The sequence below is a fragment of the Sus scrofa genome, chromosome 1 (genome assembly GCF_054392235.1).
Source record: "Sus scrofa isolate SSC_HxYL_T2T_F1_AM1 chromosome 1, Sscrofa_HxYL_maternal_Yorkshire_Landrace_v2.0, whole genome shotgun sequence".
In the NCBI taxonomy this organism is placed as follows: Eukaryota; Metazoa; Chordata; class Mammalia; order Artiodactyla; family Suidae; genus Sus; species Sus scrofa.
In genome coordinates this window covers 212,181,534-212,204,744 of record NC_139383.1, presented here as the reverse complement: position 1 = coordinate 212,204,744, position 23,211 = coordinate 212,181,534, and the positions used below count along the sequence as shown (strand labels likewise).

Here is a 23,211-nt window from a genome sequence, read left to right as displayed (position 1 = left end):
CCCATCGCGGCCCCGCTGCGTCCCGCCTTTCTCTCTTTTTTTTCTTGCTGGGGCTGCATCCAGGGCATAAGGAGGTTCCGGGATAGGGGTCGAATTGGACCTACAGCTGGCAGCCTAAAGTACACACAGCCACACCAACGCAGGATCCAAGCCCCCTCCGCGACCTAACACCATAGCTCAGGGCAACGCTGGATCCTTAACCCACTGAATGAGGCCAGGGATCAAACCAGCAATCTCGTGGTTCCTAGTCAGATTCGTTTCCAAAGACCCACAATGGCAACTCCATGCCCCCCCTTCTCGGAACTGTCCTAGCACCGCTCCTAAAAAGCCCCAATCTGTAAAACTGGCTACAACTGGCTCTCATTCCGAAACAGATTCTTCCATTAAAAATGGCCTCGCTAAAGTTTCTGTGCGAAAATACCTCAGAAAACTCAGGCGAACGCTCAGAAAATGTAAGGTTCCCAGATCCCTACCAGACAGAAATGTCGCTGGCCAAGCCGGGACTAGCCCCGCTCTTCAGCAGTCAGGGACTCAGTAAGGAAGGTTTTTCGTGCACTATTAAAGCAGCACCAACTTGCAGGGACTCAGTAAGGGAGGTTTTTCGTGCACTATTAAAGCAGCACCAACTTGCAGGGACTCAGTAAGGGAGGTTTTTCGTGCACTATTACAGCAGCACCAACTTGCTCCGTGCAGACGATCAGCTCTTTTCTCTCGCGCTGCCAGCCCCGCGGAAACTACAGCCTCTGAGAGTTCGGGGAAGGAACCTTCTCGCTCACAGTTTAGCAGTGCCCGCGCGCCCCCTGGTGGCCCTCTCCTGAATCGACTGAAATTCTCAATGGCCCACATCCATTTGCTCCTGGCAGGGGTGATACTCTCCTCCATTGCTGCTGGCACTCTTGGCCAATTCTCTGGGATCCATAGGTTAGAGAACAGGGAAATCTTCATGCTTTTAAGACAGATGAAAAGGATCTCCTCTCAGGCATGCCTAAAGGACAGAACTGACTTCCAATTTCCTTGGAAAGGAGGCAAAACCACCAGAACACAGACATCTCAAGGCACCTGTTTCCACCCTCTGATGCTCCAGCAGATCATCAACCTCTTCAACACAGAGAACAGCCGGGCTGCTTGGAACAACGCCCTCCTCGATCAACTACTCTCTCGCCTTGATCACGGCCTGGACCGACTAGAGCAGATGGAAGGTGACAATCTGGCTTGTGCCTATTTGGGAAGTGTTGTCCGGAAATATTTCCAAAGAATCCATCGCTATCTCAAAAAGAAGGAATATAGTTCCTGTGCCTGGGAGGTTGTCAGAGTAGAAACTGAAGTGTGCCTTTCCCTTATGCAACAATCGTCAACGAAGAGTCAAGAGAGAAAAAAGGCACACTTGTGACACATCTTAATCAGTAACATTATTGTTTGATTTGACCCCCAAAGCAATCGCACCTCACATTTCCACACATGCTGAAAAATATTTGAAATGGAAATCATGAATTATCAAAAATATGTTTAGAGAGACTATGATTATTTCACTGAATAAATGTTTTGTAGAGTAATTTCTTAAATTTGATGAAGTTATTGGGGGCCATTTGCTGTTCCTACGTGGGAAGTTTATTTTTAATGGAAAGGTTTTCAGGACAGTCTGTTGTTGTAGACATCGGTCAGTTGACTTAATGCTAGCTGCTGCAACAAGTGAACAGCAAACTGTCAGCAATCTGATCCTAAGAGAAATTTAACTTTCCTTTGTATCAGAGCACCACACAGGCACTCCTGATCAGATGAATCTTCTGATTCGCTCTGCTCCAAACAGTGATTCGATGACATGGGAACCTGCTATTGTGTGGCCTTGGCATATTCTATGTACGACTTCAAATTTCTCAGTAGTGTTCAGGTTTTTTTTTTTTCCCTAGTCTCAGAAAAGGGAGTAAGTATGGGGACAGCATGGGATGTCTTCAAAGGCCAGGTCAGTACAGAGCAATGTCACTTCTACTCACATTAGTTGGCCTGAGTTGATGTTCATAGGAATCTAAGTGCAGAGAAGTTGGGAAATGATTCCATGACTAAAGGAAGAGGGGAAAAGTGTAGTGAATAAGAACACCCTTCATTGGTACATTATTTGTAATGATGACATTCTGGGTGGGAAAAAAACAACCAATGTTCTTGTGTTCTTGTCTGCACACAGTTTTAAAAAAACAATCTGAGTTGATTATGGAATAATTATTCCATAATTTCAAGTTAGGTATGTTTACCTGGCTGCTTCTCATTAGGAGCTCTAGCGGCACTGATTCTGAAAGAATGATTCAAGTTGATCCCCAAAGGCATAGGCTAAGGAGGGAAATATCCACATATGTAGACACATTACAAGTTGTTGCCTTTTTCCCTGAGGAGCAAAGAAAAAGTATGATCAGGCAGCTCCTTGCAACCTCTTGAGGCCCTCTGAACTAAAAGTGAGACTGAGACTTCAAGTTACATCCAGGCCTGTGATCCTCATCCTCATCTTCTGCATACTGAAAATGAAAACTTGAAGAAAATAATCCTGCAGATAATCCTCAAAAAAGCCTCACACAATATTCCCTTAAAACATCCCTTGTAGAACCATGAATAATTCATAAAGGGTCTTTACATTGTCGTCCTCTCACACCACATCTATATAATATATGTTGGTATTATTCCTTCTATTATTGCCATGATGGTTCCCTGCTTGACTATTGATTGAGCTCTTGACACAAAAGCTGCTGTCCTACATATCTAGGAGATGAGGTTGGGCCACATGGTTTCTCTCCATTTAGGTATTTTACACACTCCTGAGTAGTATTCTGAGGAGAAAATAGTTCAGGTCATGTCTTGGTCTATTCTTGCTTCGTCCCCAGAAGAGCAAAGACTGGGTAGTTTGTAAAGAGCAGAAATGTATGGCTCACCGGTCTAGAGCCAGGAAATCCAAGATGAGGGTGTCAGCGTGGTGGGATTCTGGCGAGAGCCTGCTTCAGATCTCACGTTGCAGAGTCTCCTGTAAGGTCACAGGGCAGAAGAGTGAGGGCTTTTCCTCAGACCTCTTTTGTAAGGGCACTAATTCCCCTTGTGGGGCCTCCATCCTCATGCCCTAATCAGTTCCCAAAGGGCCAATCACTTAATACCATCACATTGGGGGTTTGGAGTACAAAATAGGAATTTTGCAGGGTCTCAAACATTCAAAACATAGAGATCTTTAAAGACTATACACCTGGCATCTAAAAGTAAGCTTATAGTCATGTTGAGTAAAAAAGAAGAACGAACAGGGTTGCAGACAAAACAAGAAGAGCAAGGACTCAGAACAGAAACTCTTGAGTTTTGACCTGAAGTAATGCTCTAATTTTATATGACAAATTTTGTATATCAACTTGAAATGGAGCCCATCATCCCAAGCAATGGGATGAAAATACAGAGGGCAATTCATCCTCTTTGTGAGGAGTCTCCAAAGAATCTCAGGATAAAGGTAGTAACAGCCCCATCAATAGAACCACCAAGAGTAACTGGGTAAATATGTGGTTGCCCTGAGCTGAGTTTAGGTATGTGACTCTGTATCTGACACCAGGCTAATTCTTTTCTATTATGACATAGGAGAGGGCAAACTGGAGATGAGACCATCCTTGGGAGTTTAATATGGGGCTAGGCAAAGGCTGAAAAAAAAAATGTGCTGCTCTTGCAACTTGAAACCCCAGAACCCCATGCAACTTAAAGCAAAGAAAATCGTAGTGGTTTGAACAATAAACTCAGTGGGTATTATTGACACCAGTAGGGGCAAAGTGGAAACATTAGCTATTGTCTATTATAATCTCAGCAAAATGATGCGCAAAATAGTGACGAAGCAAAATAGTTTGGTCATTCATACATGTCTTCCAACAGGATAAGCAAAATCCGAGATACTGCTTTGGTAAACATTATCTGTTGGGTGATTACACTGGGCCTGGTGCTGAGAATTCCACAGAGAATAAGAGACAGTCCAGTCACCACAGAGCCGATTTGCCAAAGATGGTCACATAGCTACTATTTAAAGGTTGGAATGTTGACAGCTTAGGCAACACAAAATCCACAGCAAAATCAAAGGAACTCATGAATGGAGATGAAAGTCAGTTCACTCCACAATAATATTCAATATTCATTCAGTTCTCAATTAACTACAGTGGTGGCTTCCTTTTGCTTGGAAAGAATAGCCTTGCATTGGAACCGCTGAAAGTCCTTTGAGAAATCTGAAATTTAGTGAAAAAATACAGAATAAGACTCAAAGGGATGATGATTCCTAAATCATGCCTCTCTGGGCTCCAAGGGGTGCACACACTAGCTTTCAGGGCCTTGAAAAAATTGTGTTATTAGACTGCTGTGTGGAAGTCCAAATTCAACCCTATCCAACAAAATCTTATTCCTCAGTATTGACTTTTCTCTTTGGCTATTCTGTCCTATCACAAGAGCAGTACTGACACTGAGTTTGCTGAAAATAAACAAATGGTACATATAATCAGTGAGGGGTGGCTTTTACTTACTTATGAGCTTCCATTGGCTGTCTTGTAGATGTGGCTTATGTTTGAGTCTCAGTGTGATTCAGGCTATGGGAGGTAAATACAAACATCAAATTATATCTGTACATTAAATACAAATATGGTTACATTTCATTATTTAATTCCTCTAAAGTCATTCAACACATCAATAATTATGTCAATGCTAAACAGAAAAAATTTGAAAATATCTGTATGTCTATTAGCCAGTGAAGTTAAAAAATATTTTCTAATATGAAGCAAAATTAAAATTAAAGGCTAAAAAAATATTAAGAAAATAATTTAAGTCTTTCAATGATTTTGACCAGTCTTGAATGATTTTTTAAAAATATATCCATACTTTGGTGTTATCATCTACATGAATGTTGAGTACATAATTTAATACATTCTTATATATGTAAGTCAATATATTACCCTAAAAGTCACTCTGCCAACTTAGTTTGCAAGATTTAGGTATAAAGGCAAATTAAAATTCAATAGCTTTTACATTTCATTCGTAGTTTACAAATTTTGTGTATTTTTAACTGTCCAGTGAATACAAAGAGTAAGTTTTGTACTTTCTTTTTTTACTGAAAAATAGAGATATCCATGGACTATATAAATAGATACACAGTATGCCTGTGTTTACAAAATTTCATGGGGGAACAATAAGGGAAAAAAAATCTAAAAATGCTCTGTAGAGAGAGGAAGGGAAGGCAATAGTGAAAAAGAAATGGTTGAGAAATGTTGCCCTAACCCATTTGGAGAGTGCAAGTGAAAAGCAGAAACAGAACTAGAAAGTAAGAGGGAACATTCAGAAAATGGAAATGAATTCGTTCCTATTTAAGACACAGGCCTGAGGGAAGGTCTTCAAACATCCTAGAGAGCAGGGTCACAGAGTCACCCACCTCAGCCAGGACAGCAGCATCTGCAAGGTCCCCAATGGCCCCAACCTCAGCCTTCCTCATGGCCCTGGTGCTGCTCAGCTGCAAGGCCATCTGCTCTCTGGGCTGCGACCTGCCTCAGACCCACAGCCTGGCTCACACCAGGGCCCTGAGGCTCCTGGCACAAATGAGGAGAATCTCCCCCTTCTCCTGCCTGGACCACAGAAGGGACTTTGGGTTCCCCCAAGAGGCCTTGGGGGGCAACCAGGTCCAGAAGGCTCAAGCCATGGCTCTGGTGCATGAGATGCTCCAGCAGACCTTCCAGCTCTTCAGCACAGAGGGCTCGGCTGCTGCCTGGAATGAGAGCCTCCTGCACCAGTTCTGCACTGGACTGGATCAGCAGCTCAGGGACCTGGAAGCCTGTGTCATGCAGGAGGTGGGGCTGGAAGGGACGCCCCTGCTGGAGGAGGACTCCATCCTGGCTGTGAGGAAATACTTCCACAGACTCACCCTCTATCTGCAAGAGAAGAGCTACAGCCCCTGTGCCTGGGAGATCGTCAGGGCAGAAGTCATGAGAGCCTTCTCTTCCTCCACAAACCTGCAAGACAGACTCAGGAAGAAGGAGTGACAGACACCTGGTTCATCTCGGAAATGCTTCTCACTGACTAACAAGCCCACACTTCGTTCTGTGCTGCCATGTCAAAGCCTCTCATTTCTGCTGTCATCCTGCCATGAAATGAATCAATCTGTCAAAGGTTTTCAGAAGCATTATGCAAAATCCTGTTCTACTCTTCAGGCACTGGTTCTCTACAGATCCCTTGCTGATCTATTTATTTATCTATTTAAATATTTATTTATCTATCTATAAGATTTTAAGTATTTTTGTACATTTAACATTACATGCACCTTATAAAACATCCTTGTATTTGATCTATTTATTACCTTTATTTATTAAAATTGTACTGTAGGAAACATCTTGTATTTGTTTAATAATAAAAAGAAATACCAAGCCTGAATGTGCAACCTGATTAAATAATTGTATGATGCAATTCACTTCCCCATCACTGTGACATTCAAGTTAGAAGTGAATATAAACTCGAATTGTATGAACTTAACCTTAAGACGGTGGGAAGTCCTGCAAAGGAAATGTGGTGGAATGATCATGGGTTAACAGGACAAGAGGGAAGGGAGAGAAGACTGTGTGTAAAAGTCTGAAACTGCTTAGAAAACACAATGTGTTCACTTAAACTGAAGGTGGAGAGTGCTCCCTACTTGAGAAAACAGATGGCACTGGTCACCTTAGTGAGAGCTGACTGGGTTGGATTCACCAGCAGAAACCATCCTGGAAAAGGCGGGAGGGTGATGACAGATGAGAACGCCCCTTGTTTTTTTCACCTGGGGATTCATTTTACTACTTTCATTCTCCTCATGGTCACATTTGCTTTTGATTTTCTTTGACCCCAGTGCATCCAAGGGCAATGAGAGCTTTCTAAGAAAGTTGAGGGAGGAAAGAAAACTATGACATAGTGAAAATTATGGAAACTAAAGTTATAGACTACCTGTGTTTCCCTTTTTACCTCTCTATTTTGGTTTCTGATTCAAGAAGAAAGAGAATAATTCAGAAGCTGCAAGACAACCCTGCAGAGAAATAGCAAGTAAAAGAGAACATATATAAAGTTAAGATTCTGAAATCAACGGTGAAAAGAAAGCTACTGTTTTCTAGCATCATGTGCCTTACATCTTCCCTGCCCTGCACCTTGACTGTAACATGGAGAATCATGAATCAAGAAGCTCCACAGAAATGTACTCAATGATCTAATGATTATTTGTTACTTCATTATAAGGTTCTGATGGGAGGTTAACAGAAGCTTGTGGTGTGAGGTGTGACGGAAAAATAATCTAAGAATATCCTTTGTTAATCATAATTTTGACTAATTATTATGAATTCTGTGCTCATGATACAATGGTGAGTAAGACATAGACCTTTCTCCTATATTGGCTTCTTGAAAAAAAGGTCTAATAAAGTCATTTTCAAGAAGGCAAATCAAGATGGATGAGGTGGCTTGGCTGACATGCCTCATCCGCATTTCATAAAGCGGACAGAAACAGAGCCAATGACCAGAGGGAAACAAAGTCAAATTCCTAGAAAATTCTCACCCTGAAGGCCAATTTACCATAATTCCTTTTACCCCATGTACCATATTCAACTTTCAACAGAAACGGAAAGGGAATAAACAGTTTGAAGAGACAGAGCAAGTATCAGAACTAGAACCAGAGAGAGTACAGAGTTAGGAATTATCAGACCAGGAGTTTAAAATAACAGTGCTTTTTGTGCAAAGGGCTCTAAATTACCTATTTATGTATTCATCTGCTTCATCTCAGTCAGACCATGTATGCTATTTAAAATTCTTTTGTACATACAGTATCATGAGCAACTTTATACCATATTCAAAACTAACAAACAGGCTTACCTTTATCTTTTATCAAATTATTTTTGGTTATTTTATGACATTTTCCCTAGAAGACATCTTGGAGTTGTTTATTCTCATATAAAGAAATAGTTTAAAATTGCAATCCACACTAAACATTGGATGATTGTATTCTACTCAATTCTTTCAGTTAATTATATTTTTAAAACTTCACATTCTTACATCAGATACGTGATAGTTCACCTATCTGCTGTAAGAACACAGAGGTGGATAAAACAAATATCAAAACTCTTCTTCTGGAGCTTTTAGTTTGGCAGAGAAAGACATAAGAACAATAATTATGTTATTTCAGTTAGGTTGCCTGCTTCAATGAGAATGAGAGAGGCAGAGGGATTCTCTTGCCATAATCTCGAATGAGGCCTCTCAAGAAGGGGAGAAAGCAGATGTGCTCTAGAAAGTGCCCCCCCCCAAAAAAAAACAAGACAGATTTCCCATTGGTAGATAGGTATGTGGCTCTGGAATCTGCAACAATGGATATCCTGGAGATATTAATTTGTAACTTTGATATGTTTAGAAATCAGGACATGGTAGGGAATGTCCTTCTTATCAGCAGGCTGTAGAATGAAAAGATGACCTAAAGCTTATGAGGACCTTGAACTTTTAAGCCTGACACAGAGAAGGAGACTCTGCAAAGGGCACAGAGATGGAGGAGCCAGTGTAGTTAGGAGTCAGCCAGGGAAGAAGAACCTTCAGAAAGCACTGAAGAAGAAAACAAAGGAGAACTGCACACGATGAAACTTTAATAATTATTTAGTGGGGACAGTGGATTCTGTATTGAATCTAGATGCTGCCAGGACAATCATGGAATTCTGGGGGACCCCGTTACTTCCTTGAGCCTCAGTTTCCTCAAATGTAAAGTGAAACTATTCCTAGAGCTTTTCTGAGGAGTAGAAAGTATGAAACATTCAAGAGCACTTAGCAGCGTTTCATCCCCTGAGTGAAGGCTAAACAGGTAGTGACTATTTTCTTGTTTTCATGTAAAGAGACATGGCAAAAATGAATTCTCCTATCCCTCTCTCTGTAACTGACTGCACAACACTGACAGTCTGCAAAACAGAATTGGGAAATAGTGTCTCATCAACCATATAGAATTGTACACACAATAATATAATACATATACATGTCTGTGGTACATTTATATAAAATAGAGACACCATACGATATACTACATTTAATATACTACATATCTATCTGCTGATCCTCATACCTGGAACACTTTCCTCTTCCTCTCTGCTTTCCTGGATCCCACTTTTGCACTGCAACATCACAATACTTTCCTTCTTCCCAGTACAGAAATCCTCATTCACAGGCTGCATTAAGCTGTACTGCCCATTCACACAGCTGTTTCCTTTCTCATTAGGGCTTCAGGCTGTTAATTTCCCTTTAAGACAAGAAAGTCACCAAGTGCAAGCAGAAGTTGAGGGAAAGTTCTAGGTTTCACTAGAGCGTGACTCCAGGCTCTCTGCCTGCCAAGCACTGCAGGTCCAGACTGTCCAGCTTCCAAGAAACACAAGAAATAGAGGGAACCCTGCCCAACCTGAACTTTAGGGGAACTCAGGAGCTCAGCTGTGCCTCTATTGGGCGCTTCCACATGCTGATGGCATCAGGAGGGTCTCCCCTGTCTCAGGACTCTCACTGATTCAAAAAGCCCAAAGCCCAGGATTCATGGAGGTGAAAGTCAGCAGCAGCTGGAGAACTTGGAACAGGAACAGAGATGTTTTAAGCTTTCACTGGAACAGCAGCAGATCCTTCGGACAAAAAACAACATGCATGAGCTGCACTGAAGCAACACTTTCTCCAGATCATTCCTTTTCGGAAAATGCGAGACTGAAGTGGATGCTGAGAGCACAGGGAGCACACAAACACATGGCCCCTAGCGGTCTCCCCAGCATGGGGGACACTGATACCACAGCAGCTTGCAGAGCATCAGAAGGGACAAGGGTTCCTCCAGTGCCAGCTGAAAACCTGTTTCCTCCTTAGGACCCAGCAAGTCATCACAGAGCGGAGAAGGATATTCCTGGGAACAATGCCATCCAAGGAGTTTCTCACTTTGCATCATGATACAGCCTCTTTGAAAGGTGAAAAATATAAAGCCATGCTGAACAGAAGGCACACAGACAGGGATTCTGATACCTTAGCAACCAGTGGGGTAGAGCCTTCCCAGGAGGACATGCTGTGCTCAGCAATGTGCACCCTGGAAGATGACGACTTCTCAAAGCAACAAAGACCTTTCTGGAAACACATTTATGTAATTTAGGCAATTTGAAAAGTAGACATTAATGGATCAGTCTGTTTTCTTTGTAGCTGCTGCATACTGCACTAAGTAGGGACATTTAAAGTCAAAGGAACATTTCAAGTCTTTTTAGAGGTTTGGAAAATGTCCTCAGAATTAGCAACCAAACAGTAAGCAAAAAAACAAAAACAAAAGCAAAACAATACAAAACAAAACAGTCCTAAATTATTGCAAAAAAATGTCCTCTTATCAATGAATGCTGTTTTAAATAATATTTTATTTCAATCCTGCAGTATTGTTTTGTGATGCTTTAATAGTTTGAGACTAGAAACATGAATTAAGACAACTATTCTGGAGTTCTTGGCTCAGCAGTTAACAGATCTGACTCGCATCCATGAGGAAGCAGGTTTGATCCCTGGCCTTGCTCAGTGGGTTAAGGATCCGGCGTTGACGTGAGCTGTAGTGTAGGTCACAGACATGGCTAGGCCAGCAGCAACAGCTCTGATTTGATCCTTAGCCTGGGAACACCCATATGCTGCAGAAAAAAAAAAAACAAAAACAAAAACAAAAGAAAACAACAACAACAAAAAAAACAACTAATCTAAGAAGTTTTTCTGACTGTTAAGTTTGAACCAGACTCTCCTCTGGGATATATGGTGTTCCTGGGGCTAGGATCAGATCCAAGCTGCCATGCCACCTAAGATGCAGATGCAGGGTGGGGGATCAAACCTGTGTCCTGACCGATCCAATTGTACCACAGCAAGAAGTCCTAAGCACCCTTCAAAACCTCCACTGCCTCTGTCTAGGAATCACATATACTCCTCCACCTTGGTCATTTAAAACCCTAATCAGGATCCATGTCTTAACCATTAGTTAGAACAATAAAAAGAGACTCCTTACTGGGCTCTCAGTAGACAACAGAAGGTCCAGTCTGGGCTGGAGGGAGAGGCAGACTTGTCTTTGGGAATGAGTAGAGCAGGCTGAACTGAAGAGGACTCCTGGGAAACCAGTGAGGTCCTTGTGGACTGAACAAACAACCGACACCATGCAAGCTGGGAGTTCAGTTATTTGGGAGGATTTTCTAAGGACTATAGCCTGGAGGACAGCTCTAAGGATCTGCTTCAGGGAGTTGGGGGGACCAGTATATATATGATTTTGGCAAATAGGGTATGTCCCATCAAGGACATATCATGGTGAAAGGTTGCTGCTTGTCAAGAGAAGTAGATGTCTCTGCTAAGGACTTTACTTCTTTTCTAGGTGTGAGAAGAGGTAAGAAATTGGGTTCATAAAATTTTCCCCTTAAATGAACCTGAAGGCCCGATCTGTCAGTTTTCCCAGAGAGAGAGTGCCTCCTTCTTGATCCCTACCCGGACCTCCTTTCAGGGTGCATTAAAGTCCAGTGACTTCATTCCTATGGAATCAGATTGAGTGACTTTTTTTGTTTGTTTGTTTGTTTTTGCTTTTTAGGGTCACACCCGTGGCATAGCATATGGAAGTTTCCAGAGCAGGGGTCCAATTGGAGCTACAGTTGCTGGCCTATGCCACAGCCACAGCAACGCAGGGTCCGAGCTGCGTCTGCAACCTACACCACAGCTCACAGCAATACTGTGATCCTTAACCCACTGAGTGAGGCCAGGGATCAAACCTGTATCCTCATGGATCCTAGTCAGATTCGTTAACCACTGAGCCACGAATGGAACTCCAAGAGTGACTTCTTAGTTTTCATCCTAAAGGAGAAATGTCAGCGTTTATGTGGCTAGACACTGTTAGGTGCTTTCTCTTCATTCTTAAAGTCATGAGAAATAGCAAGTGTTACAAAAATAAATGCCTATTTATAAATCTGAAACAAACTCACACATTTTAAGACCAATCTTATGGATAAAATAGGTGAAACCATTGGAGGCATTGGAAGAATTGGGAGGCTGGGAATAACATATACACACACTACTGTATGAAATAATGATTAACCAGAACATACAGAATGACAGAGTAAAATCTGCTCAATAGCTTGTAATAAACTACACAGGAAAAGAAAATGGATATATTTCTATATGTGGCTGATTTACTCTGCTATACACATGAAACTAACACAACTTTGTAAGTCAACTGTACTCCAATATAAATAAATAAATAAATAAATAAATACATACATACATAACAAATGAATAAACTACAGCTGTCTGCTGTTAGGGGTTAATAAAATGGAATGGGAAAAAAATTCATTTTAGGAGTTCCCATTGTAGCTCAGTGGACTAAGAATCCCACTAGTATCCATGAGGATGTGGGTTCAATCCTTGGCTTCACTCAGTGGGTTAAGGATCCAGCATGGCTGACAGCTGTGGCTTAGGTCACAGCTGTGGCTCCGATCTGAGGCTGGAGCATGGGCTGGCTTCTATGGCTCTGGTACATCCTCTAGACTGGGAACTTCCATATGCTGCAGGCATGCCCTAAAAAGACAAAGACAAATTTATTTTACTATATTGCGATGAAGATATTACTCATGAAATCATAGATTGCTTTTTCCTTGTGTTTTCAAAAATCTACTCACTGCTAACTACTTAATAGAGATAATAGAGATTTTCAATATTTTTCATTAGAACTTAAAGTCACTTCTGTTGACTCAGACCACACTCCCTGCTGTCCTACAAAACAACAACAGCAAACATTGGAAACTGAAATGCAATTAACCGTCTTTTGTCATCACACTTTCTTCTTTCCAATTATTTCCTTCGTTCCTAAAGATCATGTTCTTTTCCACCCTTCGCTTTCTTTAATAAGCTGTTCCAGACAAATCACTGTAAAGCCCCTCACTCACGTTTGCCCTTGTACACTAGTACACTTGAAAGAGTTTATCCATCCAGATTTGTATTTCCCTCCAGCTGTCTAGGTGAATGTGATCAAAAACACGGCCAATGAGAGGATTGTGGAAACATTTTAAAGCACTTACAAAGTGGTTAGTTCCTGATAGACAAGTTATAATATTCAGCAATTACTTTTTAATATCCAGATTGAGATCACCATCTAGAATCATCTAAATCCCTTCCTTGTAATTCTAGTTTTCTCTAAGCACTCTTTTCATTGCCTGAGTGGATTTTTCACCTAGGCAGATGCTCAGCAAGGCTGATCCCCAAGATCCTGCCAGAGAGGGTTAGCCTTCTACCAACTGGGGTTCTGGTTTCCAGCTTATTGTAAGCTGACTTCTTCCTTCTCTCTTCAAAACGGATCGCATGAGGATTAAATTTAAAAAAAAATTCACGTGGCTCATTCTACAAGTCTGAAGGCAGTCACGTGACCCAAGAAGTGTGTCTTCTTTGAGCCTCTGGCAGAAGCAGCCACATGCCTGCCTTCTTGTTGTACATACTGGCCTCACCCTTCCCCCCTGCATAGCCTTGTCCCCATCTGTGCTGCACTGAAGTTTGCCAACTTAGAATATGTCATTGGGTCAGAGGAAAACCACTTCCCTTCTTTCACAGTCATGATGTTCAGACTTAATACTTGTTTTCTCTTTGCCCACAAAACAACGCAGATTTTACTTTCTAGGAGAGGTGCAATGAGAAACAAAAAACTAAAGTCTGGAAAATGAAAGAGACTGTAGTCCCTTTGCCTTTCTTTTACTTCCCTTTATTGCTCTTACCTCATCATGAATCCAAACTACTGTAGCAGCAGCAGGACTAATCTTGCCCAATCAGCCCCTCAGTGAACATACTTTATAAAAACTTTAAGTGAAGAGTCACACACACGTAAAGGAAAGAAGGCAACTTCTCCCAGACACAGACGACGTGAGAAGCCCAGTGGTTTCCACTGACCAACTGAACAACCGAAGGTCACTGGATTCTGTGCCATGAGCTTCTCAAGAGAGACAAGATCATCATTGAATCCCCTGCCTCAGCTTCAAAACTTTGAGATTAACAAGTGTTCAGTAGTCTAAGTAACAAACGCAATAATAAAATTTGTATTTGGCAAAATACAAATTATGTGTCTATTCAAGGTAAAGTGTTTGCAATTGGATAATTCCTCCACCTCCTTAGACACAACAAACATTTGCTCTCAGCATCTGAGGGCTGCTGACGCATTTGATACCTGAGAGAGGACACAGGTCAGGAGAGGAGGAGGTTACCACTGAGGACTAGGGGCCTTCAGGCAAACACTCTGGGGGCAAGGCGATTGGGAGTCCAGGAGGATGAATTATATTCCCAACAAATAAACAAGCACCTCTGTAGAGAGGCCCCAAATGCAAACACAAACTCTAGGAGAGGCATGGCCTACAGGACTGTGAGGAAGCAGAGCACAAGCTTCCACCCTTAGAGTGGTGCCTGGGGCAATTTGGAGAGAAATCCTATAACTCTTGAAGTGTTTTGCACAGAACCAGCATTTAGGAAAGTTGTCTGAAAAAATATGGTTGCTCTGTGAATCATAGAAATGAGATGAATAGTCCTTCCCTCATCTTTAGATGGTCTCAGACCACCTCTGGTGATATCAAGACACAGATTTTTTAAAAAAGTTTTATAGACCAGGACTTGGGTTAAAAATACAAATCAGGGCCAGGGTGATAAGCTAGAGGACATTCCTGTATTTTCAGCTGTGGAAGATCACCACACTAATTCTAACTATTTCCTGGAGGAGTATTAGGGTAAAGTAAGCAAATACTTTCCTAGAGCATGGATTATAAAGAGACCCCAAATCTATGTAACCAAGATAAAGAATATTTTAATGCAATATTAAAAAAATAAAAATTCTAAAACCTAGATGTGATGAACAAAATATCAACATTTTAAATAAAGCAACATTGACCCTGCGCTTGCAACTCCCTCAGAGTCTTTCAAAGGGAGCTTTCAAGTTGCCAATGACATCTGAGCAAATTCCATTAAGTCTCTAAAATTCTTACCAAAAAAGTTTTACAAAGTTCTGATGTACTATATGTCCCAACAGCTTGTACAGGAAAATGAACTCCTTTTTCACACAACATAGTCAAGGTGGAGTCCTAGAAACAGTGTTTCAGTAACCTGACTTAAATATTATTAAAAACTGGCACAGAGCCAGAACTTGTCAAACATGGAAATTCTCTCAATTAATAACAAGCAAAAAAAAAAAAAAAAAAAAAAGGAATCTCGAAAACATTAATATTATTTTAACACTTCCATTAAAGCCTGGAAGATAAAATTAAAAGTATATTAAATGATTACTTTGATTTAAAATAAGTAAAGTTTTGGAATGCCTTTGTCGGGCAACATCTAGCTTGAGGATCCTGGTGGCATTGGCACTGTCACGGCCAGGGGTTGCAACATAGCAGTGGCTGCGGTTCCATCCTTGGCCCTGGTCTGGGAATTTCCCCATGCCATAGGCTTGGCAAAATAAATAAATAAATGAATAAATAAATAATAAAGTTTAAATAAAGTTTGATATAATGTTGCGTTTAATATTCAAATATATTTTAATATTCTTTTTATATTTTAAAATATTCCAATAAAATATTAATCTAATGTAAAAGTAATTTAAAGATATCCATTAAATTAAAATAAATTTAATTAAAACATATAAAAAGTAAAATGCCATGAGCTTTTAAAAAATTCCTACGTTTCACTTCTTCAATACTTTCTCCTCCACTTCAACGCTGTAGCCTTCAAAGACACCAGACAAGTCACAGAGAATTTAGAGGCACAGCTTCCCAGTCCTCTAGCTTCAAGGGGACACGCCCCAAATCACACCCCAAGGCATCCCTAACTCCCTGCGGTCCTCCCAACGCCGCCGCCGCCGCCGCCGCCGCTTGCCTCTTTCTCTCAGCTGCCCCTGCATCGCTCCTAAAACGCCCGATTCTGTAAAGTCGGCTACAACTCGCTCTCATTCTGAGCCTCGCACCCCTCAGAAAATAGATTCTTCCATAAAAATGGGCTCGCTAAAGTTTCTGTGAGAAAAAAACGCAGAAAACTCAGCCGGAAGCCCAGAAAATGAATGGCAAGGTTCCCTGATCCCTACCAGACGAAAATGTTGCTGGTGAGGCCGGGACTAGCCTCGCTCTTCAGCATTAAGGCTCGGAAAGGAAGGGTTTTCGTGCACTATTACAGCAGCACCAACTTGCTCCGTGGAGACGGTTAGCTCTTTCTCCCGTGCTGCCAGATCCGCTGAAACTGCAAACACTCAGAAGTCCTGTTTCCCAAACGCGATAAGAAGACATCCATCCTGCGGCCTCTTGCGTCCGCCCGTAGAAGCACACTGCCCGGGATCCCGAAAGGAAAGTTAGAGCTGACATTCCTGTTTACAATTTAGCGGTGCCCGCCCTCTGGCGGCCCTCTCGTGAATCACGGAAATTCTCAGTGGCCCACATCTATTTGCTCCAGGCAGGAGTGACACTCTCCTCCATCCCTGCTGGCTCTCTTGGCTAGAACTTGCCTGGCATCCATAGCCTCGAGAACAGGGAAATCGCCATGCTTTTGTGACAGATGAAAAGGATCTCCTCTCAGTCAGGCCTAAAAGACAGAACTGACTTCCAGTTTCCTTGGAAGAGGGAACACCACCCAAAACCAGACATCTCAAGGCACCTGTTACCACCCTCTGACACTCCAGCAGATCATCAACCTCTTCAACACAGAGCACAGCCTTGCTTCTTGGAACAACACCCTCCTTGATCAACTACTCTCTAGCCTTGATCACAACCTGGAAAAACTAGAGCAGATGTAAGAAGACAATCTGGCTTGTCTCTATTTGGGAATTGTTGTCTGGAAGTATTTCCAAAGAATCCATCGCTATCTGAAAGAAAAGGAATAATATAGCTCCTGTGCCTGGGAGGTTGTCAGAATTGAAATTGAAGTGTATCTTTCCCTCATGTAACAATCCTCAAAGAAAAGTCAAGAGAGACAAAAGTCACACTTGTGACACAGCCTAATCAGTAACATTATTGTTTGATTTGACCTGCAAAACAATGTCAACTCAGATTTCCATACATGCTGAAAAATATTTGAAATGAAAATCATGAAGTATCAAAAATATGCTTAGAGAAAATATGACTATTTTCTTGAATAAATGTTTTATAGAGTAATTTCTTAAATTTGATTAAGATATTTGAGGCCATTTGCTGTTCCTATGTGGGAGGTTTATTTTTAACAGAAAGGTTTTTAGCATAGTCTATTGTTAAAGACATTTGTCAGTTGCCTTAATGCTACCTGCTATAACAAATAAACAGAAAACTGTCAACAATCTGATCAAAAAGAGAAATTTATCTTTCCTGTGTATCAGCGCACAATGCAGGCACCCCTGATCAGATGACTGTTCTGATTGGCTCTCCTCTAAACAGTGATTCAGTGTCATAAATACCTGCTATTTTGTGGCTTTGGCATATTCAACATATGCCTTGAAACTTCTCTGCAGTTGTTCAGGTTTTATCTAGTCCACAATAAAGGGAATAAGCATGGGGAGAGCATAGGATGTTTTCAAAGGCTAGATCAGTACAGGGAAACATTACTTCTGCTCACACTAGTTGGCCTGAATTGATGCTCATAGGAATCTGAGTGCAGAGAAGTTGGGCAATGACTCCGTGACTAGTGTTAGTTGAGAAAAGTTCACTGAATGAGACCACCTTTCATTTTACACTATTTATAATAATGACATTCTGGGTGGGAAAAAAACAACCAATGTTCTTGTCTGCACACAGTTTTTAAAAAACAATCTGAGCCAAAGTATGAGTCCATGATATCAGCTTAGGTATAGTGACATAGCTGTCACTCATTAGAGTTCTAGCATCATTGGTTCTGAGAGAAGGATTCAGGTTGATTCCCAAACGCATAGGCTACTGAGGAAAATATCCCCACCTGTAGACCCATTACAACTGGTTTCCTTTTTCCCTGGGGAGACAAGAAAAATATGACCAGGCAGCTCCTTGCAAGTTCTTGAGGATCACTGAACTAAAAGTGAGAGTGAGTGAGTCTTCCATTTAAATCCTGGCCTGTGATTCTCATCCTGATCTTCTGAATATTGAAGATGCAAACTTGAAGAAAATACTCCTGCAAATAATCTTTAAAAAAAATACCTCGTGCAAAATTGCATTATAACCTCCCTTGTAGAACCATGAATAATTAATTCATAGAGTCTTTACATTGTATCACATCTATACAATGTCTGTTAGTATTATTACTCCTCCTATTATACCATGATTGTTCCCTTCATGAATACTGACTGGGCTCCTGAAATGATAGGGGCTGGACTAGATGTCTAGGAATTAAGACAGACATCTTGATTTGATGACAGATATCAGAGAGTTTCTCTCCCTTTAGGTATTTTACAGATTCCTGGGAAGTATTCTGAGGAGAAAATAGTTCAAGTCGTGTCTTAGTCTACTCCCACTTCTTCTACAGTATAGCAAAGACTGGGTAGTTTGTAAAGAGTAGAACTGGGAGTTCCCGTCGTGGCGCAGTGGTTAACGAATCCGACTAGGAACCATGAGGTTGCGGGTTCGGTCCCTGCCCTTGCTCAGTGGGTTAACGATCTGGCGTTGCCATGAGCTGTGGTGTAGGTTGCAGACACGGCTCGGATCCCGCGTTGCTGTGGCTCTGGCGTAGGCCGGTGGCTACAGCTCCGATTCAACCCCTAGCCTGGGAACCTCCATATGCCGCGGGAGCGGCCCAAGAAATAGCAACAACAAAAAGACAAAAGACAAAAAAAAAAAAAAAAAAAAAAAGAGTAGAACTATATTTCTCACAGTACTGCAGTCAGGAAATCCAAGATCAGGGTGTCAGTGTGGTCGGGTTCTGGCGAGATCCTGCTTCAGGTCTCACACTACAGAGTTTCCTGTAACCTTGCAGGGTAGACAAGTGAGGGGTTCACCTCAGACCTCTTTTGCAAGGGCAGTAATTCTACCTGTGAGGCCTCCTCCCTAATCATCTGCCAAGGACCCACCATATAATACCATCACTTTGGGGTTTAGGACAGCATAATAAGAATTTTGTGGATTCTCAATCATTCAAAACATAAAGCTACATGCCCGGCATCTGGAAGTAAGAGTAGAGTGTTGGTGAGTAAAAAAGAAGAATGAGCAGGGTGGCAGGAAAAAGGGAAGACCAAGGACTCAGAATCCAAACTCTTGATTTTTGACCTGAACTAATGCTCTAATAATTATATGACAGATTTTGTGTATCAGTCCGAAATAGAGTCCACCATCCCATGGAAGAGGATGAAAATATAGGAGGCAAATGATTTTTCATCTTTTTTTGTGAGGAGTCTCCAAAGAATCTCAGGATAAAGGTAGTAACAGCCTCATCTATAGAACCACCAAGAGTAACTGGGTAAATGTCTGGTTGCTGTGAGCTGTGTGAATCATGGTGAGTCTGAGTTTAGATACGTGGCTCTTTATCTGACACCAAGCTATTTCTTGTCTATTATGACATAGTAGAGGGCAAATTAGAGACGAGGCCATCCTTGGGAATTTAACATGGTCCCAAGGAAAGGTGAAAAATGTGCTACATTTGCAACTTGAACCACTAAGAGCCCTTAAAGGAAAGAGAATCCTGGTGATTTGAGCAATAAACTCAGTAAGAGTAAGTGGAAGTATTAGCCATTGTCTATTATAATCTCAGCAAGTATGGCCGTGATGAAGTAAAATAGCTTGGTCATTCATACATGCCTTCTAGCAGGTTATGAAAAATCTGAGATACTGCTTTAGTAAAAATTATCTGTTGGTTGATTACACTGGGCCTGGTGCTGAGGATGCCACAGAGAGTAAGACAGAATCCAGTTACTACATAGCTGATTTGCCAAAGATGGTAAACAGATGCTACTGTTTAAAGATTGGAATGTTGAGGGCTGAGGCAACTTAAAATCCACTGCAAAATCAAAAGAATTCTAGAATAGAGCTGGAAGGTATTTCATTCCACAATAGTAATCAATATTCAGTTCTCAATTACCCATAATGATGGCTTCCTTTTGCTTGTAAAGAATAGACTTGGGGAGTTCCTGACATGTCTCAGTGGTCACGAACGGGACAAGTATCCTTGAGGACGAGGGTTTGATCCCTGGCCTCGCTCAGTGGGTTAAGGATCTGGCATTGCCATGAGTTTTGGTGTAGGCTGCAGATGAGGCTCAGATCCCCACATTGCTATGGCTGTGTTGTAGGCCTGCAGCTGTAGCTCCAATTCGACCCCTAGCCTGGGAACCTCCATATGCTGCAGATGCGGCCAGAAAAAGCAAAACAAAACAAACCAAAAAAAAAAAAAAAAAAGACTTGGATTGGAGCATCTCTCTGAAAGTTTTAGAGATATCTGATATTTCACAAAAATAAAGACTCAAATTGATGATGATTTCTAAATCATGCCTTTTCTTTGCTCCCATGGATGCAAGCATTAGCTTTCAGGGCTACGGAAAAAATCATGCTACTACAATGGTGTGTAGCACTCCAAAATCCAACCCTATCCAACAAAATCTTAGTCCTTGGTATTCATTTTCTCTTCGGGTTTTCTTCTCTGTTACAAGAGCAGTACAGACATTGAGTTCACTGAAAATCAACAAACTGTATACACAATCAGTACTACAACCTATGGTGACATGATGGCTCCTTGGAAGACGTCTCCTCCATCACTGGCTTGATCTTAAAGGCATATTGTGAGGGGTGGCTTTTACTTACTTATGAGCTGCAATTGGCTGTCTTGTGGATGTTGCTTATGTTTGAACCTCAGTGTCATTCAGGCTATGGGAGTTAAATACTAACAGAGATTTGTTTTTGTACATTAAATACGAAAAATGGTTACATTTTATTATTTAATTCTTCTAAGTTGTTCCATACATCAATAATTATGTCAAGGGCTAAACAGAAAAATTTTGAAAATATCTATATATCTATTAGCCAGTGAAGTTAAAAAATATTTTCTAATATGAAGTAAAATTAAAAGTTAAGTAGCAAAAATAAATATTAAGAAAATAATTTGTCTTTGAATGATTGTGACCAGTTTTGATTTTAAACATAACCAAACTTTGAAATTATTATATTTATATGCATTTATTTGAATATGTAATTTAATACATTCTTACTTACATAAGTCAATGTATCACACGAAAAGTAACTCTGCCAACTTAGTTTGCAAGATTTAGGTATAAAGGTAAATTAAAATTCAATAGCTTTTACATTTCATTCATAACTTAAAATTTTTTGTCCTTCTTAACGTGCATTGAATACAAAGAGTAATCCTTGTACTTTCTTTTTCTATGGACAAAATAGAGATATCCATGTATTACATAAATAGATACACAGTATGCCTGTGTTTACATAATTTCATGGGGGAACAATTAGGAAAAAAATCTAAAAAGACTCTGTAGAGAGAGGAAGGGAAGGCAATAATGAAAAAGATATGGCTGAGAAATGTTGCCCTAACCCATTTGGAGAGTGCAAAGTGAAAAGCAGAAACAGAAGTGGAAAGTAAGAGGGAACATTCAGAAAATGGAAATGAATGTGTTCCTATTTAAGACACAGGCCTGAGGGAAGGTCTTCAAACATCCTAGAGAGCAGGGTCACAGAGTCACCCACCTCAGCCAGGACAGCAGCATCTGCAAGGTCCCCAATGGCCCCAACCTCAGCCTTCCTCACGGCCCTGGTGCTGCTCAGCTGCAATGCCATCTGCTCTCTGGGCTGCGACCTGCCTCAGACCCACAGCCTGGCTCACACCAGGGCCCTGAGGCTCCTGGCACAAATGAGGAGAATCTCCCCCTTCTCCTGCCTGGACCACAGAAGGGACTTTGGATTCCCCCAAGAGGCCTTGGGGGGCAACCAGGTCCAGAAGGCTCAAGCCATGGCTCTGGTGCATGAGATGCTCCAGCAGACCTTCCAGCTCTTCAGCACAGAGGGCTCGGCTGCTGCCTGGGATGAGAGCCTCCTGCACCAGTTCTGCACTGGACTGGATCAGCAGCTCAGGGACCTGGAAGCCTGTGTCATGCAGGAGGCCGGGCTGGAAGGGACCCCCCTGCTGGAGGAGGACTCCATCCTGGCTGTGAGGAAATACTTCCACAGACTCACCCTCTATCTGCAAGAGAAGAGCTACAGCCCCTGTGCCTGGGAGATCGTCAGGGCAGAAGTCATGAGAGCCTTCTCTTCCTCCACAAACCTGCAAGACAGACTCAGGAGGAAGGAGTGACAGACACCTGGTTCATCATGGAAATGCTTCTCACAGACTAACAAGCCCACACTTCGTTCTGTGCTGCCATGTCACAGCCCCTCATTTCTGCTGTCATCCTGCCATGAAGTGATTCAATTTGTCAAGGAACCTCAGGAGTATTGAGCACCATCGTGTTCTGCTCTATAGGCACTGGTTCTCTACAGATGCCCTTGCCATCTATTTATTTATCTATTGAAATATTTATTTATTTATCTACTATAAGACTTAAATTATTTTTGTTCATAAAATATATATGTACTTTTACATTGTTAAGAGAAAAAATATATCCTTTGTATTTATTTTATATTTTTCTTTGTTCATTAAATTTTTACTATAGAAAACTTCTTGTATTTGCTTTTTCTGTAACAAAGAAACAATAAGCCTGCATGTGTAAGCTGACTAACACTGGCTATTATAACTTATTTACCCAATATAATTATATTCACCCTAGAGGTAAAAGTAGACTTCCTCTGAGTCAGGTTGTATGTTACACTCAAGACACACAAGTGAACATAACTAATCCAACACTGCTTTTTTATATCTTTGAATTTTTTTCAGGGAAATAAACCTAAAAACAATAATAAGTTAGTACATAATTAAATATTAATTATTTTTAAATGATACTAATTAGTATTAGAAATTAATATCAGGCTTGATGCTATAATGAGAACAATGAAGAAAATGGAATTTCATCAGCAGAAAATGGATCAAGCCATGTTTTGATATAAAAATAAAATTATTAGGTATTACCTATACTTAACTCCTACATATTTGAGGGCAAATGCCTACTGGCAAATTTACAAGGAATTCCATGAACTGTAAAACATGAGGCAGAAGGGAATCACATGTAGAGAGAGTTCAGCCCAAGAAAAGGGCTTAAATTTGAGTCCTATGACCTTAACCTTAAAAGGGAGGGGATGCCACAAAGGAAATAGTGGGGATGGCCATATGTTAACAGGACAAGAGAGAAGA

At 41.2% G+C, this 23,211-nt stretch overlaps 3 protein-coding genes, 1 long non-coding RNA gene and 1 pseudogene across 10 annotated transcripts in view; 4 read left to right on the top strand and 1 right to left on the bottom strand.

The window, feature by feature from the left end:
* Nucleotides 1-2,870, bottom strand: part of LOC146406982 (uncharacterized) — a 33,920-nt gene extending 31,050 nt beyond the window's left edge. For 3 of the 7 annotated variants that reach the window (XR_014820708.1, XR_014820724.1, XR_014820720.1), the window contains exons 1-2: nt 663-738; nt 474-608 (exon numbers count right to left, since the gene is read on the bottom strand). This is a non-coding gene — a long non-coding RNA (uncharacterized LOC146406982). Of the gene's footprint in view, nt 1-473; nt 609-662; nt 739-2,246; nt 2,323-2,741 lie in introns of those variants that run through there. The other 4 variants (XR_014820719.1, XR_014820718.1, XR_014820722.1 and 1 more) reach the window with 3 other exon arrangements.
* Nucleotides 836-1,390, top strand: IFN-DELTA-5 (interferon-delta-5). Its single transcript, NM_001164854.1, has one exon. The coding sequence runs from the start codon at nt 836-838 to the stop codon at nt 1,388-1,390; it is 555 nt and encodes a 184-aa protein (NP_001158326.1).
* A 2,577-nt stretch (nt 2,871-5,447) lies between the features above and the next one.
* On the top strand, nt 5,448-6,017 carry IFN-ALPHA-9 (interferon-alpha-9). The gene has a single exon (NM_001195377.1). The coding sequence runs from the start codon at nt 5,448-5,450 to the stop codon at nt 6,015-6,017; it is 570 nt and encodes a 189-aa protein (NP_001182306.1).
* Nucleotides 6,018-16,093: 10,076 nt separating this feature from the next.
* On the top strand, nt 16,094-16,936 carry LOC100525628 (interferon alpha-8-like; annotated as a pseudogene).
* A 4,712-nt stretch (nt 16,937-21,648) lies between these two features.
* IFN-ALPHA-8 (interferon-alpha-8) lies at nt 21,649-22,218 on the top strand. The gene is given in 1 exon segment (NM_001164849.1): nt 21,649-22,218. A coding segment is annotated over 1 exon segment (570 nt).
* The last annotated feature ends 993 nt before the right edge of the window (nt 22,219-23,211 follow it).